Raw genomic sequence first — 26,893 nt, 5'->3', positions numbered from 1 at the left:
TAAAAGCCAGTATATTTTTTTTATACTGGCATTTCAATATCCATCAATTAAAGCAAAAGAATTAACTGCCACTAGTTTCATTGAGAAGGACTAATGAAGATTACAAGAAGCCTTTTTAATTAATGCATTTTTAATGTTTGTCTGTAAAACATACTTAAAGGCAAGAACTTTATGTGAAGGCAGAAAAAATATTTTCTCTCTGTCTTTGCTTTGAGGGGAATACAGTCTCAAATTAAAAGCTTAGTAAGCAGTGCTGTGCAACTCTTGGATAGAGGAAGGTGCTGGGGCCTGAGTCTTTATCGTTATTCTCGTCCCTGAGGATGAATCCTTTTCAGGACTGGTTCTTTTTTTGCCTTGTAGATGTGACAGGAGTTAAGACCAAGTGACACACAAAGTTAAAGACCTTATTCTGCACAGGATTTTAGACCTCAGGTCCAGCAATGAGATCAGTTGTGGGTCTTCAGATCTTTCACAGTTGCATGCTGGAGTAAACTGTAAAGCTTTCTGCTTCTTGGCTGTCAAGGCTGGTAATCCTGTTAGAGCAGGGGAACTTCTACTCAGGCCAGAGTAGAACCTATGCTCACTCTCACTTTTATAACCATCCCCTTGTCTCATGCTCGTGGGAATGAGGCCAGCATTTAGCCCCAAACATTAAGAAATGTGTGTGGGTTCCCTGATCTACAAGTATCTTGTGAATGTAGGGTGCCAACTCTAAATCCCTGAATTACAGCATTCTCAGTGGAACACCTAGAAAATTCACATTTCTGCACTTAACATATAATTGTTGAGCTTTAGGTAGATGGTTTACACAAGAGCTTTTAAGAAAAGACTCTGCCTGAAGAGTAGTTGTGAAATATAAAGCCAAATATCCAAGGACCCACACGAAGTACCTGAAACATGCATTTATTTCCACTATTATGTACTGTCCCCTCTTAGCACATTACTCAGTGACTCTGGCAGCAGAGTTAGTATTTTCCCATGACCGTAAGAGTTTTGCATCCCTTGAATCCAGTATTATGCTTCATTCCCCCATGGCTGCATCTGTACTAATAAATTAAACACTGTCAATCACTGTCACTTTTGAGGCCAACAGGCCAGAGACTCCCTGCTTCTATTGCTAGAAAACTTTTTTACCTCCCAAAATGGGGCAGTAGAATCTAAAACATCTCTTGGGAGTTACTTGTGGTTGATATTTATTCCTGGACAGCAGCTAGGAGTTATTTGGGAAAGTGCTCTTTGGAACAAGTCTGAACAATTTCAGGAATGGTTACACAGTATAGGTGGCTGAGTTCCCATGCTAAGACTGTTGCTTAGTCCTATTAAACATGTAAGTATGGGAGTAGGCTGTTTAAATTAGCAGAGCAAAAGGCTTTTTCCCAATGGTGTAATGGGAAACAGAGCTATCAAGAAAGACAAAATACCTTCATAAGATTGCTCCAGCTTAACCACTGCTTCTGAACGGCTGTCTTCTCTTCTGCCTGGTACTTAGGGGTAGTCAGAACTCAGGTTAGCAGCCTGGTGCCGCCTTCTTGGCTTATCTAAATCTTGGGTTGCCTTTTACCTAGCTGTATTTGAAGAGTATCAGGATTCTGCTGTATTCAGATAAAATTCTTCAGCCCATGCTTTTCTTTCCTTAATGTTAGTTAGCTTAGAGGAACACATTTTATTAGCATCTTTGATTAGCCCTTGAAGTTTTAGCAAATGAGCGAGATGTTGCTCCAACTGTCTGTGGAACACATATGGACACTTTGATATGCTGATTTCCTTCTGGAGACAATACTTTCCATTCCATAACATTAATTGAACTATGATCTCCCTGACTTCCCCCTTTTCCTGCAGCATGGCTTATGCTATACTTTGTACTGTCATGACTATAGGTTTAGTATTATGAAAAATACCTTTCAAACATTCAGCCTGGCAACTCTAGATGCATTGCTGGGTTTCCATAGAGATGACACAAAACAAATTAACATATGTAAGACCTGACTTGTCTTTTGTCAGGTCCAGAAATCTGAGTCCCTTTCTTGTGATAGGGACACTTAATAATGTATTACTTAATTTGGTGTAGTAGGGTGCTTCCTCTATTCAGAGACAGTCTTGCTGAGAACCTTTATTTGCTTTCACTCTTGTAATCATCTTTTCTGATACCAAAACTGAGTTAGCTTTTCATCTATCAGTGTGCTGCTCCTGGAAAAGTAGTGTCTTCCACCACATTTTTATGCAAATAAGGAGAAATTCCACGTCCCCCATGTCATTCTTTTGACATCACTAAGGAACAAGGACATTCAGGTACAGACATAAGTTGCCAGATATTTCTTTGCAGAGCTTTAGCCTTCTCTAATATATTCCTGATTTTTTGTAGGAGTCCTTGGTTTTTCTGGTATAGAAATAAATTGTTATTTTATTTATTTATTTTATGTTATTTATCAATTTTAGCATAGGTAAAAACCCACAAAATCCGCAATTTAAAACTTCAAGTTGCCAAAATTATTCTGTGCAATCTTACCACTTAGTAACTCTCCTTTCATGGAAAAAAATGTGAGTACTTTAAGACTTGTGCAAGAAGACTATTAATTCGTTCAACCTTGATACTCTATAGATCAGGGAATCAAATATTTCAGTTGGTTCTTTCTGTACTGCGCATTGGCTGAGTTCTGTGTAAACTGCCCAGGTAATGGAGGGTAAAGAGAGGGTGAACTGGGAATGATAAAGCCTGGCTTGCTACAGCTTGGGCAAGTACTTTGTACCTGAAGTGGTAACATGGTTTTGTATTGTGTAGAGTAGCAGAGAACCTGTGGGTTCTTGCTTTCTCAGAACTTGTCCTCAGTATACCACTCCTCACTGACTAGCAGGACATTTGCCCAAAAGGTATCTACTCACCATTTCAGATCATGGAGTGAAAGATAAAAACACACTTGGTAGTCTGTTTCAGCTGTTAGTCATCATCACTTTTTGGCAGCCAAGGCTTTTTCTCCAAGTTTGTCTCTTCTCCCCCACAGAGAGCTGGTTGCTCTGTTAGGAGAGTAAATCTTTGTGTTGAATATGTCTTGAAGCACTCTTTCTGCTCTCACTTCAGTGCTTTCATGCTTTCCAAAACTGTATACAGAAATAAAATTGTCTCTAACTCTGTTCCTTTGTGGGAGCAAAGACTTGAGTAGATATGTCTGGGACTGCAGGTTGGGGAACTGATTCCAGGTCACAGCACCCAAACTCCTGTTGGTTTTGTTTATGACTTTGTTTAACTGTACTTGGTTGAAACTGTGAGCAAAGTGGTGCTACTTTGAAAATCTGCTTTATTAGGGATGCAACTGGAAAAGAAAAATTTTACTTGATAGAATAAGAAATGACAGTGCTGTGCAATTCTACTTCAAATAAAGGAAAGTACTTTTTTTTTTTTTTAAATGGCACAAAATGCTTCTAAGTCTTTCTGCTTGATTAAGTAATTTCTTGTAAGGCTTTGTCGTATTAACCATGAAGGAAAATTCCTTAACATTATCTTTTACTTACCAGAGATTTATAGATCTGGTAGAAGGATTTGCAACAATTCAGTGAAGCAGTTGCATCCTGACGATGTCCAAAGGTATGTGAGTCTGTGTTACAGGAGCTTTACAATTAGGAAAGAAAACATAGCCACTGTACAACCCGAATATGCAAACGAAAATAATTGTTTGCGTAAAAATCCTCCCAGCAAATGTCTTATCCACAGTATAGGTTCTGTATCCTCTGTGTCATTTCATCTGTTTCCATAACTTTTTTTTTCCACCTATGTTGTTTCTCAGCAGACACGTGATAAAATGTCTAGGCTGGATTCCAAGGGTGGAATAAAAAGCTGTGTTTATTTTTATGGAAGCACTAACAATTCTATTTGGATTGGATTTCTTCATAGCAAAACCAATGAATTATTGAACAGATTGGACGTGGGTTTGCCAAAGAGTGATTCCTGTCAGATTGCTAATCCTGGCCCAGAATCTACAGCATGGGTAAGCAAAACTATGGTGTGTACTGTATTTTCTATCAGCTTTCCAGGTGCTGTCAATAGTGTAATGTTAGAATATTCTAATTGAGCTTAATTGCCTAGACATAACTCAGTGAGTACCAAGAAGTCTTTCTGGGTGAATGAGATTGCCTACATTGTCTCTTACATACTGGCAGAGTATTCCACATAGTAGGCAAGTGCTCATAGATATCTCTCTGATAAATGAGAACCAGATTTATATTCAAAGGTCAGATCAGAATCTTAAATATGCCCTGTGCTCATCTGTTGGTGGTGAGCTTTTATGAAATCTCAATTAGTTCTTGTCAGCAGATGCTTTACTGCATTAAGAATCTAGTCAGAAGAAAGAGAAACTTGTTTCTCACTGCATTGTAGAAGTGATTCCAGACACTGCTTGGGGTCTTTGTCCCAGTTTGAGTGAGCCTGGTGAGTATCAATGTAATTAGGAAATAGATAAAGTATTGCTTAAGTTTAATTATTCTAATTGCCTCTAAAAGGCTTTTTCACATACAATTAGTCTCTTCATGTCTAAACCAAGCTTTCCTGCTATGTAATAACTTTCAGTGAGGAATATTAACCCTGAGACAGAAGTATTTCTCCTGTATGGAGATTTGTAATTGGAGGAAGACAGAGAAGAGGCAGCCAAGTGGACAGAAATTATTGTTATAAGCAACTCTGAGGAAATTTGGAAGTATCTGATCTGGGCAGCCGTCTGTTGTATACAACCTTGAACAACTGAGTAGCAGGAAGGGAAGATTTGCCTCCCTATTTCCTCAAAAGCCTTAGAAATGTAGAAAAGTCCGCCTGTTACTGAAATTGTTGCCAACAGAGTATATGACAGCTCTCTTACCCCTACTTTCTCTTCCTGGTTTGCATGAAAAGGGAAGGTGATACTGAAAATACGTTCCTTTCCCCTTTGATTCTGATGATAATTTTGTGCCTCTGAAAACTCTAAAGAAATCTTAGCTTATGTGAGCAGATATATAGCTTGAAGGAGCCAGCTCCTGTCCAGCATTGCTGGACAGGTCAATTGCAGGAGAGTGGCTTTCAGACTATCTTTTGTAGTCCTGAATGGACAAGAAAGATGAAGGACCATGGGAAGGGAGAAAAGATGTCTTGAAACAACTTCTGCCTCTCTCTTGAAGCATCCAACACTGCAAACAGTGGGGAGCTTGTTCTTTGGTAGGGAACACTCTGCTCTGCAGCCTTCATATGTGTGAGCATTGAACTGCAAAGACAAGTGAGCTCATATCCCCAGGACTGACTTGGATTTCAGCATTTTGGTGTGGTGTCTTCATATCCATATGGAAGCAGGTGGATGTCTGAAGGAACACTTAATTCTTTCAAATGTACAGGTCCTGTTTTTAGCCTTGGCCTTCTACTTTACCTGCATATGTATGGCTTTCTCATTCCAGGTTTTGACAGGTTTCTTAATAAGTCATGCCAAATTACATACCACAGTTCATCTTTTGTTTCACTAATGTCCAAGCAGGTAAAATGCATCATTCATCTGTACTGTTCTTTAATACTAGCTGATATTATACCTGTCTTTTGCATAGTAGTGTATCTATAGCTTTCTGAATCAGCTAATCACTTGCTTATAATGCAGCAATGCAATTAGCAGTTCTCCCAAGCAACTTGGCTGAGGTATGGTCTATAGGTATACACACACTATCTGTGCTCTGGGTAACGAATGTGAAGCACATAACCAATGAGTTGTTATCTAAATAAACTTGGCATAGTATCAAGATTCTAAAACAGTGGGAAAGCTAGGACTCTAATTTAGATGTTATCTTGAACGTGTCCTTTGTCTGGAGTAATTAAAAGATTCAGGAACAATGTATTTGAAGTAGTGAAGTGTGATAAGCTTAGGACATGCCTGACATGCATGCTAAAAGGGGCCATTATATGTACATATAGGTGATTTCTAAAATTTAAAATTCATTCTCTATCACCAGTTTGGGACAGTGTAATGGTCAAAGTTTTTCCCTCACATCATTTCTTTGATAGTGATATTAATTTAGCACACGTAGTTCAACTATCAAGGCCAAATGTTACTTGATGTCTGTGAACAAATTTGACTTCTTTGGAGTGACTCTGTCATTGATGACTTTTTTGGCCTGCTTGTTTAATCAAGCTCATAATTAATTTTAATCCTGTCTTTCAAAGTGTGACCAATCCTGTGTAGATTTTTATTGTCTTCCAACTTGATTAACATACCCTCCACACAATTCTCCAAGCCATTATGGAGAGTAATGAATAATATCGGACCCAGAATGAGTCTCCCTGGACACATGTAACAACTTCTCTGAGCTCAAAATTGAGCTATTAATAATTGCTTTCTCTACTCAGTCTTTTTAGCAAATGATGTGCCTGTTGTTTTAATGGTGTCATTCTGCATGCGTATATCAAGTCTTGAGAACATTGTGTAGACCTGCCACAAATTCCTCACCAAAGTCAGACCTGCACAATTCTTGTATTAAATTATACTGTCTCATTATTTAATGTGCTGCACTATGTCCCTGCTCGAAGACTTTACAGTAAAAGTTCCAGTGTATAATATCCTGAAAATCCTGTAAGATCCTAATGGCTTTTTGCTAACAACTAAAACTTGTGAAAGACCAGGAACAGTTATTATAATGAAATTGTACTGCACAGCTGAATATATTATTCGTGATGTGTAGTTCAGATTTTCAGGTGTCTTGGCTGCCCCACAAATAATAGAGCATATTTGATCTCTCAGTTTCTGTTGCCTTACCTCCACAAATAATTCTGTTTCCCCCTCTGTTACCAGGCCTCTGTTCTGCTTTTTTATCTTGGTAATATTTCCAGTACTTTTTTGCTTCCCAGAATACCCCTTCTCACTATCATATCTCCTAATTGTGTTTTCTAACTGCTCAGATTATCTTTATGCTTGTCACTGGGACATGTGCTGTGGACACTTTGTTGTCATGTGTAGGTAGACATTCAGCCAAGGTGAATCACTGAGAGGCTTTAGGACACTTCTTGTTTAAATTCTAGTTTTGAGACTAAATCTGTTTCTTAAGTAACTGGAGTCATTCAACCATTTGTATTTGTTAATTACCCATGTAACAATTTGGAAATGACATTCTGGAGTTTGGCCTCCCTTTCCCCACACCAATATATTTTTATTTTCTACTGAAAAATAGACACGAAGCCATGCTTATAAGCAAGCTCTTCGAGAGGATGAAAACAGAAGAGTAGAGGAAATGAAGCAAGAACAACGGAGGAAGGTAATTATACATTAACAGTTTGCATATTGTAACTTTTTTGCATGCTGTGAAACCAATTAAATACACTGATTACTTGTAGCCTACGCACAGATCTTCTCTTTAGCAAAAGTGATTCAGTCACTGTTTTCAAATATTATGAGAGAGATGAGTCAAGCTCAAAATTTTGACAGGGACAGGACAATTATCTTCTGGGTTCAAGGCTGTTTGCATCTGGATAATGAGCTCCTGTTTACCTCTCCATATGAAAAATTGCGCAGAATGTTTTTTGACCATGGCACCTGATTTCATAGGCTAAGGAAACCAGTTTACTCTCTTTCAAGCAGAAGTCATCTTACAGAGATATCCATGATGATCTCAGTCTGAATAGTCTCTTTCTGAAGAATTGAGGCCTATGTGCCCTGCTTTCTCAAATGGGGTCATGGAAACATTCAGATTTGCTGTTAATTACAATATGCTTTTCTGTTCCCTTACTAACCACCTAAATAAAGAGTTTTGAGTTGTCTAAAAAGCAGGCATGCCATAACTGCAACTTTGAACTCCGTCTTCTGCATATGTGTCATGCATTGCCTGAAATGTGCCTAACACTGTAGTCCCTCTGGTATAGATCTGGGTACCATAGCTACATAAAATTCATCTATGGAAGGCGATGGCACTGTGCCAAGTTATCTGTTTTGACTCCAGATCTGAGTTTGAAAGTGTGGGGAGGGCAGCATTTGAAAATGGTATGAGCAAATAATTTGAAAACATATAAGCAAATACTGAACCTCTTGCTGTGCCTCTGCTGTTAATAGTATCCAAATTCATTGCTAAACTACTTTCCCAATCGCAAAATCTTAGCACAACAAATTCCATGCAGTGAGTTTCTACTAGAGCTGGAGAAGTGACTGATCCCCTCTCATGGATATCTTTCTTTACACGTTGGGGATGTGTCCTCCTTTCATGTTCTAACAACTGTGATACTGGAAACAAAAGGTGGAGCAAAAGAGAGGTTCTTAATTGCTATCCTATCAGGTGTATGCTTATTCCCAGGAACTATAAAGAGTAAAATTTTTGAAAGTCAGTCCTGATGGGTATAAGGCTGGTAGCTGTTGTATTCTGTACTTTGATTCTTCCAAGGAGAAAATAACTACTGATGTAAATTAGCATGCCTCTAATTGATGAGTTTTGTTTAAGGGACTTGTGTAGAGCTGGAGATTCTTTACTAATTTCCACAAATTACTAAGGAGATATTGGCTGCTTTTAAGGCTGCACTTGTTTGCTACATGGTTCCAAGGTCTCCTTGCCTTCACAGTTGCTGCAACCTATTGAGCAGAATAATGCACTACCTACAAACCTACTGTAATATATACTTTAAAGGCACCAATAATTGTCCCTCAGATATATGTTGGCTCGTTTCTACTTCAAACTAATATTTATTAAAGTAATTGTGAATTCTGTCTTGTGTGTACCTCCTGGCACAGTGTAGCTATAAAATGTGTAGGCATTGTCAGTTCCCTTTTTTTCTTCAGAACAGGTTTTAGTATGCATTACTTGATTCAGAAATTTTCAGTACATTTTGAAGACTGCATCATATACACACAATATATTTCAGAACATTACTCCAAGAGAGGAGTCGGCATACTGGAAAGTCAGATACTGAGTTTTAATTTTCAGCTTGAATAGTTATTTAAAACAGTGAAAATTAAGGTTGGCTTTTTTATTTCTTAATCCTGTTTCTTCTTTTAGGGCTAGACAAATATTGATACACAAGACATTCTCAGTTATTGATTTTTTTCATACATGTATTGCATAGTTATTATTTAATGTTCCACTTAAATTGATTTAAAAAAAAAAAAAAAAGACTTGTGGTTCCATTCAGTTATTGAAGCTTTTATCTAACTGAATCATTTTATTTTAGTTTCCATTCCTACTGCCTCACAGTTGCTATGGAAAATATGAAAGATGGGTCTGTTCCTATCCCTTTGCCTTTGTCCTACAAGCCAATTTTTTTCTGCAGAAAAATCTGCACCTTCAATTCTTGGGTGCATTGCAAGGAGCAAGAGCTAGACAAACAAGAAAATATGCAGACCAGAGTCATACAAACTGTGTTTTCTTCACAGTTCTGGCTAAAACTGCATAAGCAAACTCTCCTTTGAAAAGAATTCCCTTTGACACTGTTTATATACCTTAATATTACATAAGGATGGTAGTGTGCTGCAATGCTGGGAGCTTGCATATGCTTCCACCACACCAACAAGTATCATTTGCCCTCCTCACCCTGGTAGGAGCCTCAGGGAGCTGGAGGTGACACACCACACCACATACCCCATATCTCATCTTTTCCTTGTACTCTTTAGAGGCAGGAGGCGAGAAGGGCATGTCTCCTTCTTACTCTATGGGCATGACAGCTGTGTCTGCTCCTGCTAGATTACTCTGGCTGTTTTCCCCCTTGAACCCACAGGGAAATTCAAACCCCGGGGTTCAGGCAAGGGAAAGCAGACTGGTGTCTTGCATTCGCCCTTAAATGTAGGACTGTAAATGTCTGAATCCTGTAACTACTCACTTTTTAAGGCACAAACAAATATCATCCACATGCTGAATGGAAAAATGAACACAATTTTTGACGTAGTCCTGTTACATAAATGAAATGCTGCTGATAGACATTCTGGGAATGACATGTGGCTCTAACTGAGGTTAATATCATGTGGAATTAATAGGGTTTGCAGCATAAATATGTAAATTAAAAGTAAGTTAGTTTGTTTGTTTATTTGTTTGTTTTTCATTTTCATCATTGCCAGGCTGAATTAATGGAATTTAAACAAAAGCAGGAAGAGGAAGCCAGGATAAGAGCGCATCAAAATGAACAGAGGAGGTATAGTGCAAAAAAAACAGGTACACTCTAATTCAATTCCCACCTGGAAAGGGTCTCAAAATTGAAGGCACTCATGCTTTAGAAGATGATTGCAATGAGGATCCCATACCTCATCTCTGGTTTAGCTTTGCTTTTTAATGAACCACTAATATCTATCATTACAACTGCTCACTGTATTGCAGGATGACCCAGAGTACCTTTTTCACTTTCTTTATCCTAACAGCATAGGATACAGGATAGGGTAGAAACTATTAGTACTTTCATGAATAACTACTAGTACTAAATACTACTAGCTTCAGCTGGGACACACTTTTATATGTCTGTTTATCTATCCAGCTATCCATCTGTAAGATAGATATAAAATCTACAAAATTTTACTTTATTTTACAATGGGTTACTTAGTCCATGCCACATATTGTGGTTGACTGTCACTAAGGTTAACAAACAGAGCTAAACATAGGATTTGATATCCATACAGATAGATACTGCTCTTGCAGTGCAGCAAGGCCTTCTGCAGCAGCATTTCTTCACACCCCAGGCTGTGCCTCACTGTTGTGACCTCTCTGTGCTCAGCTGTTCTCATCTTCCACTTCAGTCACTTAACTGACTTTCCATTATCCTGAAGCACAGCTTTATTCTCAGCTTTGTTTTCTGCTGGTAAAAAGAAACAATTCTCAGGCTCAAAAATAAAACCACCATTTTGTTTCTTTTTTTTATACCATTATGGAAATATTAAAAAAACACTTCTGTAGGCAACCGCTCTCCATACTGCTTTCATTTCTTTTTTTTTCTCTAGCAAAGACATTGAGAAAATTACCCATAGAAGCTAATGAAGGATTTTTGATTCACTCCATCTCATGTCCCTAGACAGAAATAACACAGTATCTTGCATTTTATATTTTTCTTACCAACAGTATTGTAACACATTAAAACAACAGTCCTGTCTAAGCATGTATGTCATTCCTAAGCAGTAATAGGGGAAAAAATGAAACCGTTTTCAAAAGAATCATAGAATTATTTGGGTTGAAAGTCACCATAAAGATCATCTAATTCCAACCTGCCTGTCATGGGAAGGGACACCTTCTGATACACCAGGTTGCTTCAAGTCCTATTCAACCTGGCCTGGATCATTTCCAGGGATGGAGCATACACAGCTTCTCTGGGCTACCTGTTGCAGTGCCTCACCATCCTCAAAGTAAACAATTTCTTCCTAATATCTGAACTAAATCTACCCTCTTTCAATGTAAAGCCATTACCCCTTTCAGGTACTGAAAGGCTGCTATAAAGTCACCCCAGAGCCTTCTCTTCTCCAGGCTGAACAATCCCAATTTGAAAATATTTAAAACAGATTGAGGAAAGCTGTGTTTGTATTTGTCCATGCTTTCCAGGTTGATAGAGCAGTGTAAGAAAATGCTGGAGTTGATTCCAGAGCTGGATGGTAGGGAAAGTTGTCAACTGCATAAATTGTCTCTATTAGTTACAAGCTTAGGTTGCTTAGGTTGTTTTTTCAATTTGTGTTAGGAAATCAGTACTTCTAGAAACTTTCCTTGTGTGCTGAAGGCTGAATGACCATCTAATATGAATTGTCAAAATAGGTAACCACACTGATAAAGTGCGTGGTATTATGCAGGTCATCTTTCTATGGAGAATTTTTCACAGCAGCCAAGGTGTGCGTTTTAATCACAAGAGACTGACCACAGGATAAGGATGCACGTAGAGAATTGAAAATTAAATTCACCCAATCTCATTCTTGTCCACAGTTATGCAGCACAGGCTTGAAAACTATAGGAAGATAGGCGCTGAATGGAGGGGAAGGGAAAGCCACTCACAGAATGTTAAAGTTCAACAGTTTGTGAATTTCTCAATTACCTTCAGTCGATATTAATTTTTTATTGTACTTTAAGGGTAAATAATGCATTCCTGGACCGACTCCAGAAGAAAACACAACTTAATAACAGCTACCAACCTGGATATACTGGACTACCTCATTAATGGCACAAGGGTAAGTTTTTGGGTACAGAACTTGGAAGTAATGAGTTGACTTTTTCTCCAGACACTATTGCATGTCTGGGTGTGTTTAACTTGCCTCACAGAACTTACAGTCCTGGAGGACTGTCCTCAATAGCTTTTAAGAAGGAATCCTGTCTTAAATATAAGCTGTTCAAAAGGGGCGAGGGAGAAACAGTTGCTCTTGTAGTAGCATTCAGTGGCTTTGCATGCAAGGAACCACATCCAAAGTATTTTCTTAAGTTCAGAACAAGAATAGTGAAATTGTTCAGAATTTTTTGAAAATCTTTAAATGAAAGATATTTGGATATGGTGTAAATATTTTAATATGATACTCAAATTGGAGTGGAAAAATCTCATATATGTGTATATATATATATATATATATAGTTATTCACTTGTAGAGCTGTTCACTTTTTATCCATATAAAATTATGACAAAGAAGGCCCAACAACAACTGATTTTAAATTAGTATTTTTAAGGATACTTTGAAGAAAAGGGATCTTGACTGTAGTCTATTAAACATCCATTCATTTTTCAACTGTCCTAATGAAGCATTAATGTGGCTGTTGTTCAGAATTGCACTCTTCAGTATAAACAAAAAAATAAAATTATGTGTATTCCTATCATGGAAATTTCCGTTGGGTTGAATTTCCATGGGTGAAAGGAACCTAGTGCAGAAATGGAAAAGTTAAGAAGACTGAGCAGCAAAACGATGAGAATCTAAGAGAATTTAATGAATTTGTCAGGGTATAGGAAGGTATTTAGCTGATAAACTGTAAAAGCTTGAATTGGATTTGTTGGACTAACTGGTGAGAGTGCATATGTTGGCCAATGAATTCCAGGAAGACCTGGGTTCAAGTGTCTACAAAGTCAAAGCTTGGATAAAAAGCAGATATTGTCACTGCTGAAGTTTTTCATGTGCTGGAAGTGGAAGTGCCTTCATCACTACAAGCTTTGGGCAAGCCCTGGGCCGCAGCAGAGGGCTCAGGAACCTCAGACTGGTCCTCTTTGTCTTGTGAGAGGTGACAGGACCTGCCAGTTCAACCTCCCATAAGGTCTGTGAGCAGATGCTTGGCAAACCAGGCAATTAGAGGCTTTACTGGTAAGGTCTGGATCATGCACCAGGCAGTCCAGAAGTTGCTGGAAGCCAAACTACAGATGTCCAGGCTAGTTAAAGAGTGTATGACAGCATTCTGTATGGCATCCTGAAGGATGACATGTCTACAGATAGCAGAATTAGACTTTGGGTAAGACAGAGCCCACCGATACCTAGTAAAGAGCAAAAGGTAAAATTTGCTGAATGGTGCCTGGTTAACAAAAGCAACAAGGGCACTTTGTGTCTTTTATCCCCATTTGTATACTGTTTCTTGATCAATGCAAAAGGAAATGGGTGATACAGATGAGATCCCCAATATCTAAACTCAAGCATCTCCATCAGAGCACCTGCCATCAAAGCTGGAAACCTTGCCATTGTCTGCAGAGGTAGCCAGGTGCACATCCTCTTTCACGGGGCAGGTGCTGCTACCACCATATGAGTGTACTCAGCCCAGGCACAGTTTTAACAACAGATGTCTCTGTGACATATGAGCCAATCCATGGGGGAGGGGGTGAGGGTGTTAAATATATATATTCAAAGAATGCATGAACAAAAACGCAATAAAACCCCCTGTGTAGAAGTGATTAATTTCCTACTCTGTTGTTTACTTAATGGTTTCCAAGGAGCCTGCCTTCTGTTGAGTAATGCTAGATCCATTTTTCCTTTATGTTATGATGGTGAGATTTGAAGACTTAACAGAGGAGGGAAAGATTAAACGATGAAAGAATATGTCATAAAGGAAAGGAATTAAAAATGAGTATTGGTAACAAGTACAAGAAAGAAAAATATCTCTCAAAAGATAGGCTGGAGGCGTCAGCCTCAGTGTCTTTGATTATACTGAGATTCTTCTCCTTTCCCTTGGGATTTTAAACAAAAAGAACTGAACTCCAGGTGGGGCTTATAAGTCATGTAGTCTGCAGCCTGCAGTTTACATTTCAAGGGAGGTAACTGAAGCAGGTCAGACTATACACTAAGATTAAAAGAAATTAGAAAGATTCACAAAGTGGAGACCTCCAGGTAATTCTTGAGCCTGCTCTGTCTGTGCAGTGACACCAAAGAGAAAATATTTGTTCTCTTCCCCTTTTTTTTTTTCCTGTTTGAGCTTTTTAAAGTCACAACAGCTTCACACTTAACAGGAACTAAACATTGTGCTCTGTTGTTGATGTGCCTGCTGTATTTTTCACTGTTATTTCTATTAGCCTGGTTTCCTAAGGAAATGAAGTTTGTATGATAATGGTGTCTGTCTGCATGTAATAAGGTTTTCAAGCTGATGGCCAATCTCAGCCAAATTTGAAAGGGATTGTAAGTCTCAAAGATAATTAAATTTCTGTGTGTCTATGAAAAGCAATGACTGGCACAGGAGAGACCCCAAAACAGTGCTTCACTCACAGAGGTAGTGGGAAGGACCTGGGCACTCTTTTGGCTGCAGCCCTCTGGCTGATCAGTGTGGGCACAGCTCCTGAGCAGCTGCAGCTCTGCCCTGGTTTCCTGGGGACATGGATAGCACAGGAGACATGGAGAAAAGACGAGGAAGATGAATATATAGTGTATGTCTCAACACGAGGGAGGAGACCAGTTACATTGCCCAATTGTCCCCTAATCAATAGGAAATGAGTTTCCGTTAATTCAATTGCCCTCCAGACATTTTGTGTTTTATTAGGAATATTTATAAACTGTTATTTCAAAAAGGATGTTCATGAAAGTAATCGTTTCTGCCTTTTTGGTTGTAAATGCCAGGGCACCCTCTATGTGGTTATGAGTTTTCTTATTTTTAATGGGAAAATAACTTAATGAAGTTCCACTTCTATCTGTGAGCTACTGCACCCTTGAGAGAAGCCTGAGTCTTGTTGCATGCTATCGAGAAAGTTTTGATGTCCTTTCCACTGACATTGTCTCTGACACAAGGATAAACCTCTCAGGATAGGAGGGTAAAAGAATAATGGTTGTCCTTTCAACATCAAAGCTTAATAAATAAGATCATATCATAGAATCATATAATGGTTTGGGTTGGAACAGGCCTTAAAGATTATCTAATTCCACCCACCCCTGCCATAGGCAGGGACATCTCCCTAGACCACGTTGCTCAAAACCCCATCCAACCTGGCCTGGAGCATTGCCAGGGATGGGTCATCCACTTCTCTGAGCAACCTGTGCCTCTGGGTTCCTATACTTCTCCATCCTCACAGTAAAAAACTTCTTCCTAACTTAATTGTTACTCAGCTGGAACTTATAACTGAGTCAGTCTCTGTTTACTGTAATGGCACAACTTATGAGTTTATTTTAATAGTAAAACACTTCTATTGTTAAAAAATAATTTTAAAACAGTTGCACATTTTTATATTCAATCCTCATGAGGTTTGCCCATATTAAAGTACAGAGAGATTTGCAGAGGCCGAATGCTAGTATGTGACAAGCCTGTGAAAGAGCCCTTGTTTATTTTTTGCGTGGAAATGGAGCACTGTCAAGTACCCTTTTGTCTCTTCTGTTAATGGGAAGAGGTCACATGGTGAACATATGAAATTTATAGGTCTACTCTTCTTTAGGGAAATACTATGTCTTGCTGAAACTCTCTGAGCTATAGTAAACCCGGAATCTAGAAAGCAAGATTACATATTACATCTTCTCGTTTCATGTCTCCATTACACCCGGTGTCATGCATAAGAATGAGAAATGCTCCCTTGGATGCTGACTCTGCTCTTTCAGTGGATGCATAATTCTAGATATTTGCTGTGGGAAGCAACTATGCCCTGAAAACACAGGTGCAGTGGGACAGGAAACCCCATTCTCTTCCTTTCCCATGTGCAGAACAGGAAGTCAATAGATGCTGGATAAATCTGTTTTGAGGAAACATGATTTATGGATAAAACTATTTTAAATAAACATGGTTTGTGGGTTTGCATTTGGTTTAGTTCTTGTAGCATGACCCATGGGAAAGTCTTTTTGGAGTCTTAACCAGCACTTGATTTGCTATTTCCTACCAGCTGAAGAGGGAGTATGTCATGAAGTTTACTGCTGCACAGCGAAAAGAACCATAGCTCAAAGGCCCCTGAAGTCACAAGGCCAGCATACATGCCACAGGTTTCCATAAACAATCAGTCTTTAATGAACTTTTGGAAGGATCAAGTTGCACTGAAAATGCTGGTTTCCCAGCACAAAGAAAAAGGTTTTACTTAATATGGAAATATTGAGGATAGAATGTTTATACAAGAAGGTTCCAGAATGCAATCCACAGTGCTTACATTTGTTTTAATGAAGAATGTGATTCACAAATTTAGCTTTAACTTGGTTAGTCTATGTACAAACTGAGTTGAAAACATTATTAATTTTTTCCTAAAACTAGTTGTTTTCTTGTTAGTTTGGATTTTTCTTTTTACTGAAAGTAATAAGCTTGTCTTTCCTGGCAGAAAGATGGCAGAAAATATAGAAACTACTTAGCAGAAGTATCAGCATCAATATAGGGACGTCAGATGAGTAAGTCCAGGCACGCTGTATCTCAGTTTAATGACTTACCTCTGGCAAGGCTGTCAAACATCATATGTAGATGTGTTCTGCCTACCTTGACTTTGAGCTCAATATTTCTTTCCTTTGAAAATCTCATCCTAAAAGAGAATAGTGGCAGCCTGGGAAGGAATAGAAGAAACTTCTCACTCTTTCAAATTGTGTGAGGTCAAGAAAGGACTGAGGTGTCTGAAGATATTTGAAACACTCCTAGATTGTTATTTTTTTCCCCAGCAAAACCAAGATATGTTTATCTCCTGGGTCAATACATTCTGCTATTCATATTGAGTTCAAATCAAAGACGTATTTCTTACTGGAATCTTGCAGAACAGTTTACTTGTGATTTTAAGTGGAGTTTCAAAAGGCCAGAAAGGTCTTCAAATAATCAACAAAGTTCCACTCAACTGTATAACCATAATTTCTTGCATAAATGTGTGATTGTACTGTAAATTGTACTGTACTAGTGCATTTTTTTCTTTTATCTATAAGTCAAATTACTTGGAATGAAGGAGGAGAAAGGTAAGAATAATGAATTTGTTTGTTCTTTTTAGTACCAATGCTGGTATTAATTTACCTTCGTATTTGACATTTTTTTGAGACAGCTTAGGTAACAATTTTGAAGCAGTGAGAGGGGAGCTTAAAATAAATGCTTTCCAACTCTGTGTATGGGACCATGCAATGGCATATATCTCATCTAAAATACGGGTTTTTTTTTGTAAAGAACCACAGAATGTATATTTCAGGTCAGAAGAATTGCTGATGTCATGGATGCTGATGTCATCTTCTTGGAGCACCTTGATATTTAGGCTAAAACCTCAATACAGCCATGTTCTCTGCATCATGTACTGTACATGGATAAACCTGGACAGCTGGGGAATGTGGCTGTCATGGGCTGTGTTCTTCATGCTATTTCTCATGAACAAAAAGGGAGATTCATATCAGTGGATGCTGTCAGTAAACATCGTTAGTGAACCAGAGAACTCAGGCCCTCTGTTTTTAAATGTCCTTTTCATAGGGCTCACTGCACCTGTTCTTTTCTGAAAGGGGTTCCCTACTTTAATTCCCAGTTCTGATATAAAGATTTCTGCAGAGCCTTTACTTCTAGGCTTGGAGACTTTTGAAGCAAGTTCAGGTACCAACAAACATAGATTATTCTTGACTTAAGAGATAGCTCTGACTTTTTTTTTTTTTTTTGAGAGCTAGCATTAGTATTTTGCAGCAGGGTTGTATTCTGAAGATGGAAAATAAATAATATTTTTGACCTCCCATGAGTTGTCCTCAATTTGTGAAATTGTAGTTGTTATTAAAATTAACTCAAATTCACTAAAAAAATGACAATAAGTAGATGAAGGCAGTTCCCCAGAGGGCAAGAAACAACCATTTTTTGCATCCCACAGTTCTATTAGGTTTTATAAATTATGGACAGCAATACATTGTATTCTATGTTGTTTTTCCCAATGTCTACAATACCAATAATATATTTACATAAGAAGTGTGCTAGAATTATGGATGGGTGTACTTTTTTAAACCTTTTTTTACTGTTGTTCAGAAAACACATTTCAGCTTACCACATTACTATATTGTTCAAAGAGTTATTAATATGTTTGCAGATAATTAGGACATTTTGTGAATTAAATTTACAAAAAGATAGAAATCCCTTCATGAAGGCTTTACATAATTAAATGTCAAAACCTGTTGGAAGAAAAGAAAGACATTATTTTCCAGTGGACTTAATCCCTGAGAAGTTGACTTTGATTTTTGTTTTTGCTGTAAAAGATAATTTTTAATTCTGTTTTCTCCCTCTTGTTGCAGAGTATTGGAGAAATATTCGCTTTTATCTGGCCTAGGCAAAATGACTTCATAAAAGCTCCAAGAAACCGCTTCTTTATCATTGTGATTTTTTTCTTACGCTGACTTCAGCTGCACACCCACTTCATGAGCAATCTGCAGAGACTGGTTCCTAGCTGTCATTATTCATACATATTTGAAACAGTTGATTATGAAAGTCTATTTAATTTTTAATAAGAATATGTGTCCTTTTTTTTCATAAATTGTTTTGCCTCATGCAGAATGTAATTATCCCAGTCTTTGGGATCTCAGAAGAAGGAGACGTTAGTGGCTGCAGAAACTGCAGTAATATCTGCGTTTACTTGCTGCTCTATACCGGGACAAAAACAACTTGGAGAGGAACTAAAGAAGAAGGTAGATGGTTTTCTTTTGGAAAGGCAATTTTGTGAAATTGTTTTACTACTATATTCAACAACAGACACTGAAGAAGAAATGCATGCATTATAGACAGGATATTTTAAATATGTTCTTAGAAAAATACAACACATGAAAGAAATAAAGCTTGAAATAACACTGAAGTTTATTTTATCACTCCACAACTTTGGCGGTATGATATACTATTTTTTCACTTTGCCTGTTTTACCTTGGTAACTTCTGTTACATGTGTAGGGAAAACTACTCCTAGGTTAACTTTAGTTTCTTGCTTTTGTTTGTCCCTCTAGTCTAATGGAATTTAATTTGAGTCTCCCTGTTTCTGAGAAAGTTGGGAACACTTTAATGCTTTCCAAAAGTCAGATGCATGACCAAGATATTTCTTTTGTGAAAGAAAGGTCTACAATACACGTTACATAAACCACGCAGAGAAGAAAAAGTATCTGTGTCATTTACAAGTACGTCTTAGGCAAAGTTAAAGGTTTACGGAGCAGTTTTGTTCAGTGTGCAGGCATACCATGATGTTTTTCCATCACTCTAGCAATATGGAAACTTCATAATGAATCATCTGAAGTTTTCTTTTGAACCACTGATGTGTCAATCTTTCCTTTCTCCTCTGGGACACTCTGTAGTTGCCCTTGGCTCTGTTTGCCTCAAAGAGTTACTCAAATCTCTCATACTACTAGCTAGCTGATGTTCATAAGAAGTGCTGGAGATCTTGGCAATATTCTGTGGTTTAGCCATTATTTTAGGTATATGACGCTGGGAAAATTCCTTGGGAAGACTTTTTCATCCCTACATAGTGGCAATGTATTGCAAACAATATTTGACTGTGTCGTTGGGCTTTTGCTTTGGAAATTAAATTTACATTTGTCTCCAAGAACTCCTTTACACAGCCTTCTTTGACAGATATCCAGACATCTGCAGAGTGGGCTATACATACATGCATACACATATATTTTAAAGGAAATGTCCTTGCTGAGTCAGATCACCGTATTGTACACTAATGAGAATAAGACTTGCAGGCAGTCTTTTTGAAGTGGTGAACCTGCATCTTCTTCACACTTGATGTATGATACCCTAGAACCTGCTGACAAAGGCTCAGTGAAAGGGGAAGTCATCGCTGTCCCTGACAAGTTGAAATTCTGTCTGGTTGTGTTGCTGTGTTTCTATTGATGCCGAAATTTTGCCCCAAAAGGCACGGAGAAACTGCTTTAGAGACAAAGTTTGTTTCTTTAAAGCAGGAGGTATTTTATTGCAACGCGTTGGGGAGCTCTCCAGGTCGCCCTGGGCAAAGAGTTCCGTCGTGTATAGTCAGCATAGCTCTTTTATACAGTTTTCGAATATAGGATTACAACATAATCATGCATATTCATTAAATTGCAACATCTAGTTGTAATATTCATATGAAGGTGGAGTCTGGGCGGAGTCTTCAATTTGGGGAGATTTCACGGTGGGAGTTCCTGTTGCCTTCCTCTGGGCGGGGGTCGTGTGTGAGTCTTCCTCACTGTAAACTTCTGAACTTTCTTTAGATCTTCTCCTTTTAAGGCAGTTTTGGCAAACATAATAAGGTCAGGCTGACTTTTTGGCTCATCCTAGGATTTGCTGAGTTGCTATCTCTGTGAGGAATGCAGCTATCTCTCTAGGACTGCTCTAGGATTCGCTGAGTTGCTATGTCAAGGACTGCCTAGTTTCCTAATGTTAAGGTTTTGAAATTTCTCTTACAATTTTGTGTTAACCTTTTATGTTTCAAAGTTTTAAGTGAGTGGCTTCATTCCCCCCTTTTCTTATAACTTACGAATTCTTTCGTCAAGTTTTAATCTCTAAGGGACGTTGGTAAGATTGGATCATTGCCTAAAGTGTTTGGGTTTTTGTCATTAAGGATTTCAGTCCGCTCCATAGGTATATGTTTGTGAGTGTTAGTAAAAGCATAGCTATGGTTATGATTAGTATTGGGTGCACAAGGTAGTGGAATACTTGAGTTGCTGTTGGGGAATGCCCTGTAAAAATATCCCACTAATGGTAGTGCCATGTCCATATTCACACAGGACTTTTACTCAGGGGCTTGGTACCCTATCTGCAGATGCTGGTGTTTCGCTTGTTTCTTCCTCTTGCTTATTCTCCGGAGCTTTCTTGACTCGTGAGTAATGAATCCATGTAGGTCGCTCTTTGATCCGGACCGCGGTGAAGGTGGTCAGCAGAATTTGGAAAGGTCCTTCCCACTTTTCTTGTAGGGGTTTTCCTAAGAGATTCTTAACATATACCCAGTCACCGGGGTTGAACAGGTGTAATTTACAATCAGGCTGTTTGGGTTGATGTTCTATCACCACAGCTGTACTTTTATCAAAATGTTTCCCTATAGTGATTACATAATCATAAATGTACTGATTACCTATTTGGTCTATAGCATCTCCATTTACAATCTGCATAGCGTAAGGTCTTCCATACAGAATTTCAAATGGACTCAATTTTTCTTTTGATCTTGGTTTGACTCTCAGTCTAAGTAGAGCAATAGGCAAAGCTTGATACCACTGTAAATTGGTTTCCTGGCATATCTTAGCAATTTGTTGTTTAATCAGGTGATTCATCTTTTCGACTTGCCCACTAGCCTGAGGCCGGTAGGGCGTATGTAACTGCCACTTAATTTGTAATGCCTTGCTTATTGCTCTTACTACTTTTGCACAAAAATGCGTACCTCTGTCTGAAGATATACTTCTCGGTACCCCAAATCGGGGTATTATTTCGTTTAGTAAAACCTTGGTTACTTCTCTTTCTTTATTTGTCCTACAAGGGAATGCTTCAGGCCACCCAGAAAATGTGTCAGTTAATACTAATAAATATCGAAACCCCCCTTTTCTTGGGAGTTCTGAAAAATCAATTTGCCACACTTCACCTGGGAATTTACCTCGATTTATGGCTCCCTGATGTACCTTCGTTCCAGTATTTGGATTATTCTTTAGGCATCGCTCACATTGAGATGTGACGTATTTTACTGTAGTAAAGAGTTTTGGTCCTGCTATTCGGGTTTGTAAATATTGATAGAGTGGGTCTAAGGCCCAATGGGCTTTTTCATGTTCTGTCTTTACAAACTGCCACATTAATTTTTCAGGTATTATTAGTTGACCTGTTTCTAACTGTCCCCACCCGTTGTCTAACAATTTACCCTTGTTCTTTTTAATCCATCTTTGATCTGATTCTTGATAATTTGGTTGAAAATCTGTATCTAATTCTCCCGGTATTAAAGCTGTTATGGTTATTTCTTCAGTTTTTGCAGCAGCTAATTTGGCTTCTGCATCTGCCTTCCTATTCCCTATTTCTGGAACTGTGTTACCTTTCAGGTGTCCCTTACAATGCATTATGGCCACCTGCTCTGGGAGTTGGACCGCTTCTAACAACCTTAAAATTTCTTCTGCATGTTTGATTGTTTTCCCCTGGGCAGTTAATAGTCCCCTTTCTTTCCAAATTGCTCCGTGAGCATGTACGACAGAGAAAGCATATTTAGAATCAGTCCAAATGTTAATTCGCATACCTTCTGCTAATTCCAGGGCTCGGGTAAGAGCAATCAGTTCTGCCTTCTGGGCCGAAGTCCCTGCAGGTAGGGGATTTGATTCAATTACCTCTTCTGTTGTGGTCACTGCATAGCCTGCCATTCTTACTCCTTGCCTCACGAAGCTGCTGCCGTCCGAGAACCAGTTGTCCGCATCTTCAAATGGTTCCTCCTTGAGGTCTGGACGACTGGAATAGACTGCCTCGATCGTTTCCAGGCAATCATGTTCGAGAGATTCTGCCGGAATTCTCCCTTCTAGAAACGAAGCTGGGTTGACAATGTTAGTTACTTGAATGGTTACATCATCTGATTCAGCTAGGATGGCTTGATACTTTAGGAATCTTGAAGGCGATAACCAATGGTTACCCTTTTGTTCCAGCACTGCTGAGACAGTGTGAGAGACTAACACAGTCATTTTCTGGCCTAGCGTAAGCTTTCTGGCCTCTTCTATGTTGATAATCACTGCGGCCACTGCTTTTAGGCACCCAGGCCAGCCTTTGCTTACTTCGTCCAATTGTTTGGAGAAATAAGCTACAGCTCTCTTATGTGGTCCCAACTGCTGTGCTAGAACTCCCAGAGCCATCCCCTGCCACTCATGGGAGAATAACCAAAACGGCTTAGTTACATCTGGAAGACCCAAGGCTGGGGCTTTCATGAGTTCTTGTTTCAGTCTTTTAAAAGCTCCTTCTGCCTCGGGAGTCCAGGTTAAGGTACTCGTAGTCTCCTTTAGTAAGTCATATAGTGGTTTGGCAAGTATTCCATATTGATGAATCCATAATCGGCACCAACCTGTCATTCCCAGAAAGGCCCGTAGATCTCTTACCGTTTCTGGTCTGGGCATCTGACAGATGGCTTCTTTTCTTGCTGTGCCTAGAGATCGTTGTCCCCTGGAGATTTCATATCCCAGGTATATCACCTTTTCTTGTACCAGCTGTGCCTTTTGTAGAGAAACTCGATATCCACTTAAGCCCAAAAAGTTTAGCAGGGAAATAGTCCATTCAATGCACTCCTCTTCTGTTTCAGTTGCTACTAATAAATCATCTACATATTGTAGAAGGGTACCATTTCCCAGTGGCCTTTCCCATTGTTCTAATTCTTTGGCCAATTGGTTTCCAAAAATCGTGGGACTGTTTTTATATCCCTGCGGTAACACAGTCCAAGCTAGTTGAGTCTTTCTCCCTGTTTTAGCAGATTCCCACTCAAAAGCAAAAATTTTCTGGCTTGTCAGAGCTAAGGCTAGGCAAAAGAATGCATCTTTTAGGTCTAATACTGTGAACCATTTTAAATTTTCCTCAATTTGGTTAGAAGAGTATAGGATTTGCTAGCGACCGGGTGTAAAGTTTTTGTAATTCTGCTCACTGCCCTTAAATCTTGGACTAATTCATATGTCCCATTCGGTTCTTAACAGGTAGGATTGGTGTATTAAAATCTGATTCACACTCTACCAATAACTTAGTTCTAGAAATTTTTCTATTATTGGTTCAATTCCCCTTCTATCTTCCAACCTCAGCGGTATTGCTTTTCTTACTACCGTTTTGTTCCCTGGTATTAACTCAATATTAATAGGAGTCTGCTCGCTTTTGCCTTGTGGACTATTCAGCTTCTGTGATCCGCTTTCTCTCCCGTAACTCTCCGATCTTGCTGGGCTACTATCTTCCCAGCTGTTTTCTAATCTTGGGGGCTGTAACCGCTCTTGGATCTGCTCTGTTCCAGTGACATATCCCCCAACAGACTAGTGTCTCTTTCAACCTCCCTTTCGCTTGGGCGGAGGAACCCCATGATCCTGGCGCAAACGGCTGATACTCCATAAGCTTATTTCGCTTCTTCCGCTATCCTCCTCGTTATTTAAGGCATTGCTGTCCAATACTACAGGCATCACAGCAACGCTCCTTAGGTTTTAAGTTTTTCTTATCTTTCTCTAAGGCCAGTACTAGGGGATCTTTGGGGTGCTAGCATTCACCCCACACTCCTTCTGCCACTCCTGGTTTATTTCTCAAGGTGAAGAACATATCGCAGTACATTACTGTGCCCCATTTGCCTAGCCGACGGAGGAACAACATGAGTTGTAAAATTGTGTTGTAATTAATTGTTCCTCCGGAGGCCATTTTTCATCATCATCCAACTTATATAGAGGCCACCCCTATGTACAGTATTTTAAAAGTGTCTTTTTACTTATGTTTCCCTGGAATCCCCCCAAATCTTTCCAATGCTTCAAGACACACCCTAAGGGGGTCTTCATGTTTATATCTTTACTCTGCTGGCCTCCCATTGCTGTTTTTCTAAATCTATCTCTTTGCTTTAACCAGATTTTTTTTTTTTTTTTTTTTTTTTTTTTTTTTTTGTCAATACTCATACACACAGCTTTCAATCGCCTCGTCCGTCTTCTGGCCTGGCTTCTCGCGAAGAACAGGAACCGCAGATTAGACTCCGCACCACTGCAGCTTATTTGCACGTCTCACTCACGCATTCACACCTGTACACTTTTAGATGAAACGTTCTTACCTTTTAGCTTTTTCTCTTTTTCTGTTTTTTTTTTTCTCTTTTTTTTTTTTTTTTTTTTTTTTTTTTTTTTTTTTTTTTTTTTTTTTTTTTTTTTCTTTCACATTCCAAAGCCCTTCGCGAGAGCAGCTATTGGAACCGCTCCCAGAGATTGGCACCACTCCCAGAATTTATCAAAACCTTCCCAGACGTTTGGAAATAATCCCAGATTAGTTAAAACACTACAACAGACAAGCGATACGACAGACAAGCGATACAACAGACAAGTTTTGCCGGCAAACTTATCCGCTCCGGTGGGACTCTAACCCACGATTACCTGGAAGCCCACCCCGAGGCCGGGACTCTAACCCGATTTTTTTTGGGACTCTAACCCAAAATACCTGGGGGTGGCCAAATCCAGGCCGGGACTCTAACCCGTAGGGGATTATATGCTGGGGCGTCCCCTCAGCGTTCCCCTGGGGGTAACGTCTTACCCCCGTCTCAATAGAGCGCTTTCTATTCCGAAAACATATAAAGCAAAACACAATAACGTATAAAGCAAAACACAATAACATATAAAGCAAAACACAATAACATATAAAGCAAAATACCTCTTAATTTAAAGCAGGAGTTCTTGTCCGCCGTCGCACGTAGGTCCAAGGGGTCTGAGGAGTCTCTACCGACAAAAATCCGCCGGCAGGGCCCAGAGAGTCCCTAGACCCCCAGGCCCTGGCTCAGGAGGACTAAAACCTCCTGCCTGGCTCGCCAAAAATGATGCCGAAATTTTGCCCCAAAAGGCACGGAGAAACTGCTTTAGAGACAAAGTTTGTTTCTTTAAAGCAGGAGGTATTTTATTGCAACGCGTTGGGGAGCTCTCCAGGTCGCCCTGGGCAAAGAGTTCCGTCGTGTATAGTCAGCATAGCTCTTTTATACAGTTTTCGAATATAGGATTACAACATAATCATGCATATTCATTAAATTGCAACATCTAGTTGTAATATTCATATGAAGGTGGAGTCTGGGCGGAGTCTTCAATTTGGGGAGATTTCACGGTGGGAGTTCCTGTTGCCTTCCTCTGGGCGGGGGTCGTGTGTGAGTCTTCCTCACTGTAAACTTCTGAACTTTCTTTAGATCTTCTCCTTTTAAGGCAGTTTTGGCAAACATAATAAGGTCAGGCTGACTTTTTGGCTCATCCTAGGATTTGCTGAGTTGCTATCTCTGTGAGGAATGCAGCTATCTCTCTAGGACTGCTCTAGGATTCGCTGAGTTGCTATGTCAAGGACTGCCTAGTTTCCTAATGTTAAGGTTTTGAAATTTCTCTTACAATTTTGTGTTAACCTTTTATGTTTCAAAGTTTTAAGTGAGTGGCTTCACTATATCCAAAGAAAAAGAACTTTTTATTAATCTACTTTCACATTCAGCAACAGTGATAGCAAGTCACCTTGGGTTACGTCTTCCATTAAGCTTGTCTTCTTTCTTTTGCCTGTCTTCAAAGAAGAAACTTGATCACAGTTTTCAAAGTGCTTTCCCTTATCCAGCATTTCAATCTCTTATTTGAAATACCGTCTACAAACTATTTGAGACATTAACTATACCAGCCCTTTTTAATGGCAGAATATCAGAATTTTTCCTCTCCTATCTTTCTGAACAGAACAAACAAATCTATATGAACAGTAGCCCAGGAAGTGTCTTTGACAGCCGTGACCTGAAATGAAGATGATAAGAAGTTACATCCATCCACAAATGGATGTTAGCAGGATGTCTGGAAAATGTTGCTCTTATCCTATTGGAAAACTTCCAGTATCTCATAATTACCACCTCCCCACACACATATCCTGCCCAAACTTTGAGAGCAATGGGATGTTATGACATCCCTTTAAAGGGGTTATGTTGGGGGAGCTTTGCAATATATAAAAGGATGTAGAAGTTTTTAATGTTGCTTAAA

At 39.1% G+C, this 26,893-nt stretch overlaps 1 protein-coding gene across 2 annotated transcripts in view; it reads left to right on the top strand.

Annotated features, from left to right (window-relative positions):
• Positions 1-19,906, top strand: part of EPSTI1 (epithelial stromal interaction 1) — a 50,806-nt gene extending 30,900 nt beyond the window's left edge. The window contains exons 7-11 of one of the 2 annotated variants that reach the window (XM_050332652.1): positions 3,887-3,980; positions 7,165-7,248; positions 10,026-10,099; positions 12,004-12,101; positions 18,516-19,898. In XM_050332652.1, the coding sequence (XP_050188609.1) occupies positions 3,887-3,980; positions 7,165-7,248; positions 10,026-10,099; positions 12,004-12,091 (340 nt within the window). In that variant the 3' untranslated portion in view covers positions 12,092-12,101; positions 18,516-19,898. Of the gene's footprint in view, positions 1-3,886; positions 3,981-7,164; positions 7,249-10,025; positions 10,100-12,003; positions 12,102-18,515 lie in introns of both variants that reach the window. The other variant, XR_007630933.1, reaches the window with a different exon arrangement.
• Positions 19,907-26,893: the final 6,987 nt, after the last annotated feature.

Source organism: Myiozetetes cayanensis, unplaced genomic scaffold, assembly GCF_022539395.1.
Source record: "Myiozetetes cayanensis isolate MyiCay16 unplaced genomic scaffold, myiCay2020 scf5-8, whole genome shotgun sequence".
In the NCBI taxonomy this organism is placed as follows: domain Eukaryota; kingdom Metazoa; phylum Chordata; class Aves; order Passeriformes; family Tyrannidae; genus Myiozetetes; species Myiozetetes cayanensis.
Note: the sequence above shows the minus strand (reverse complement) of the source record. Positions and strands in the feature narration are given on the sequence as shown.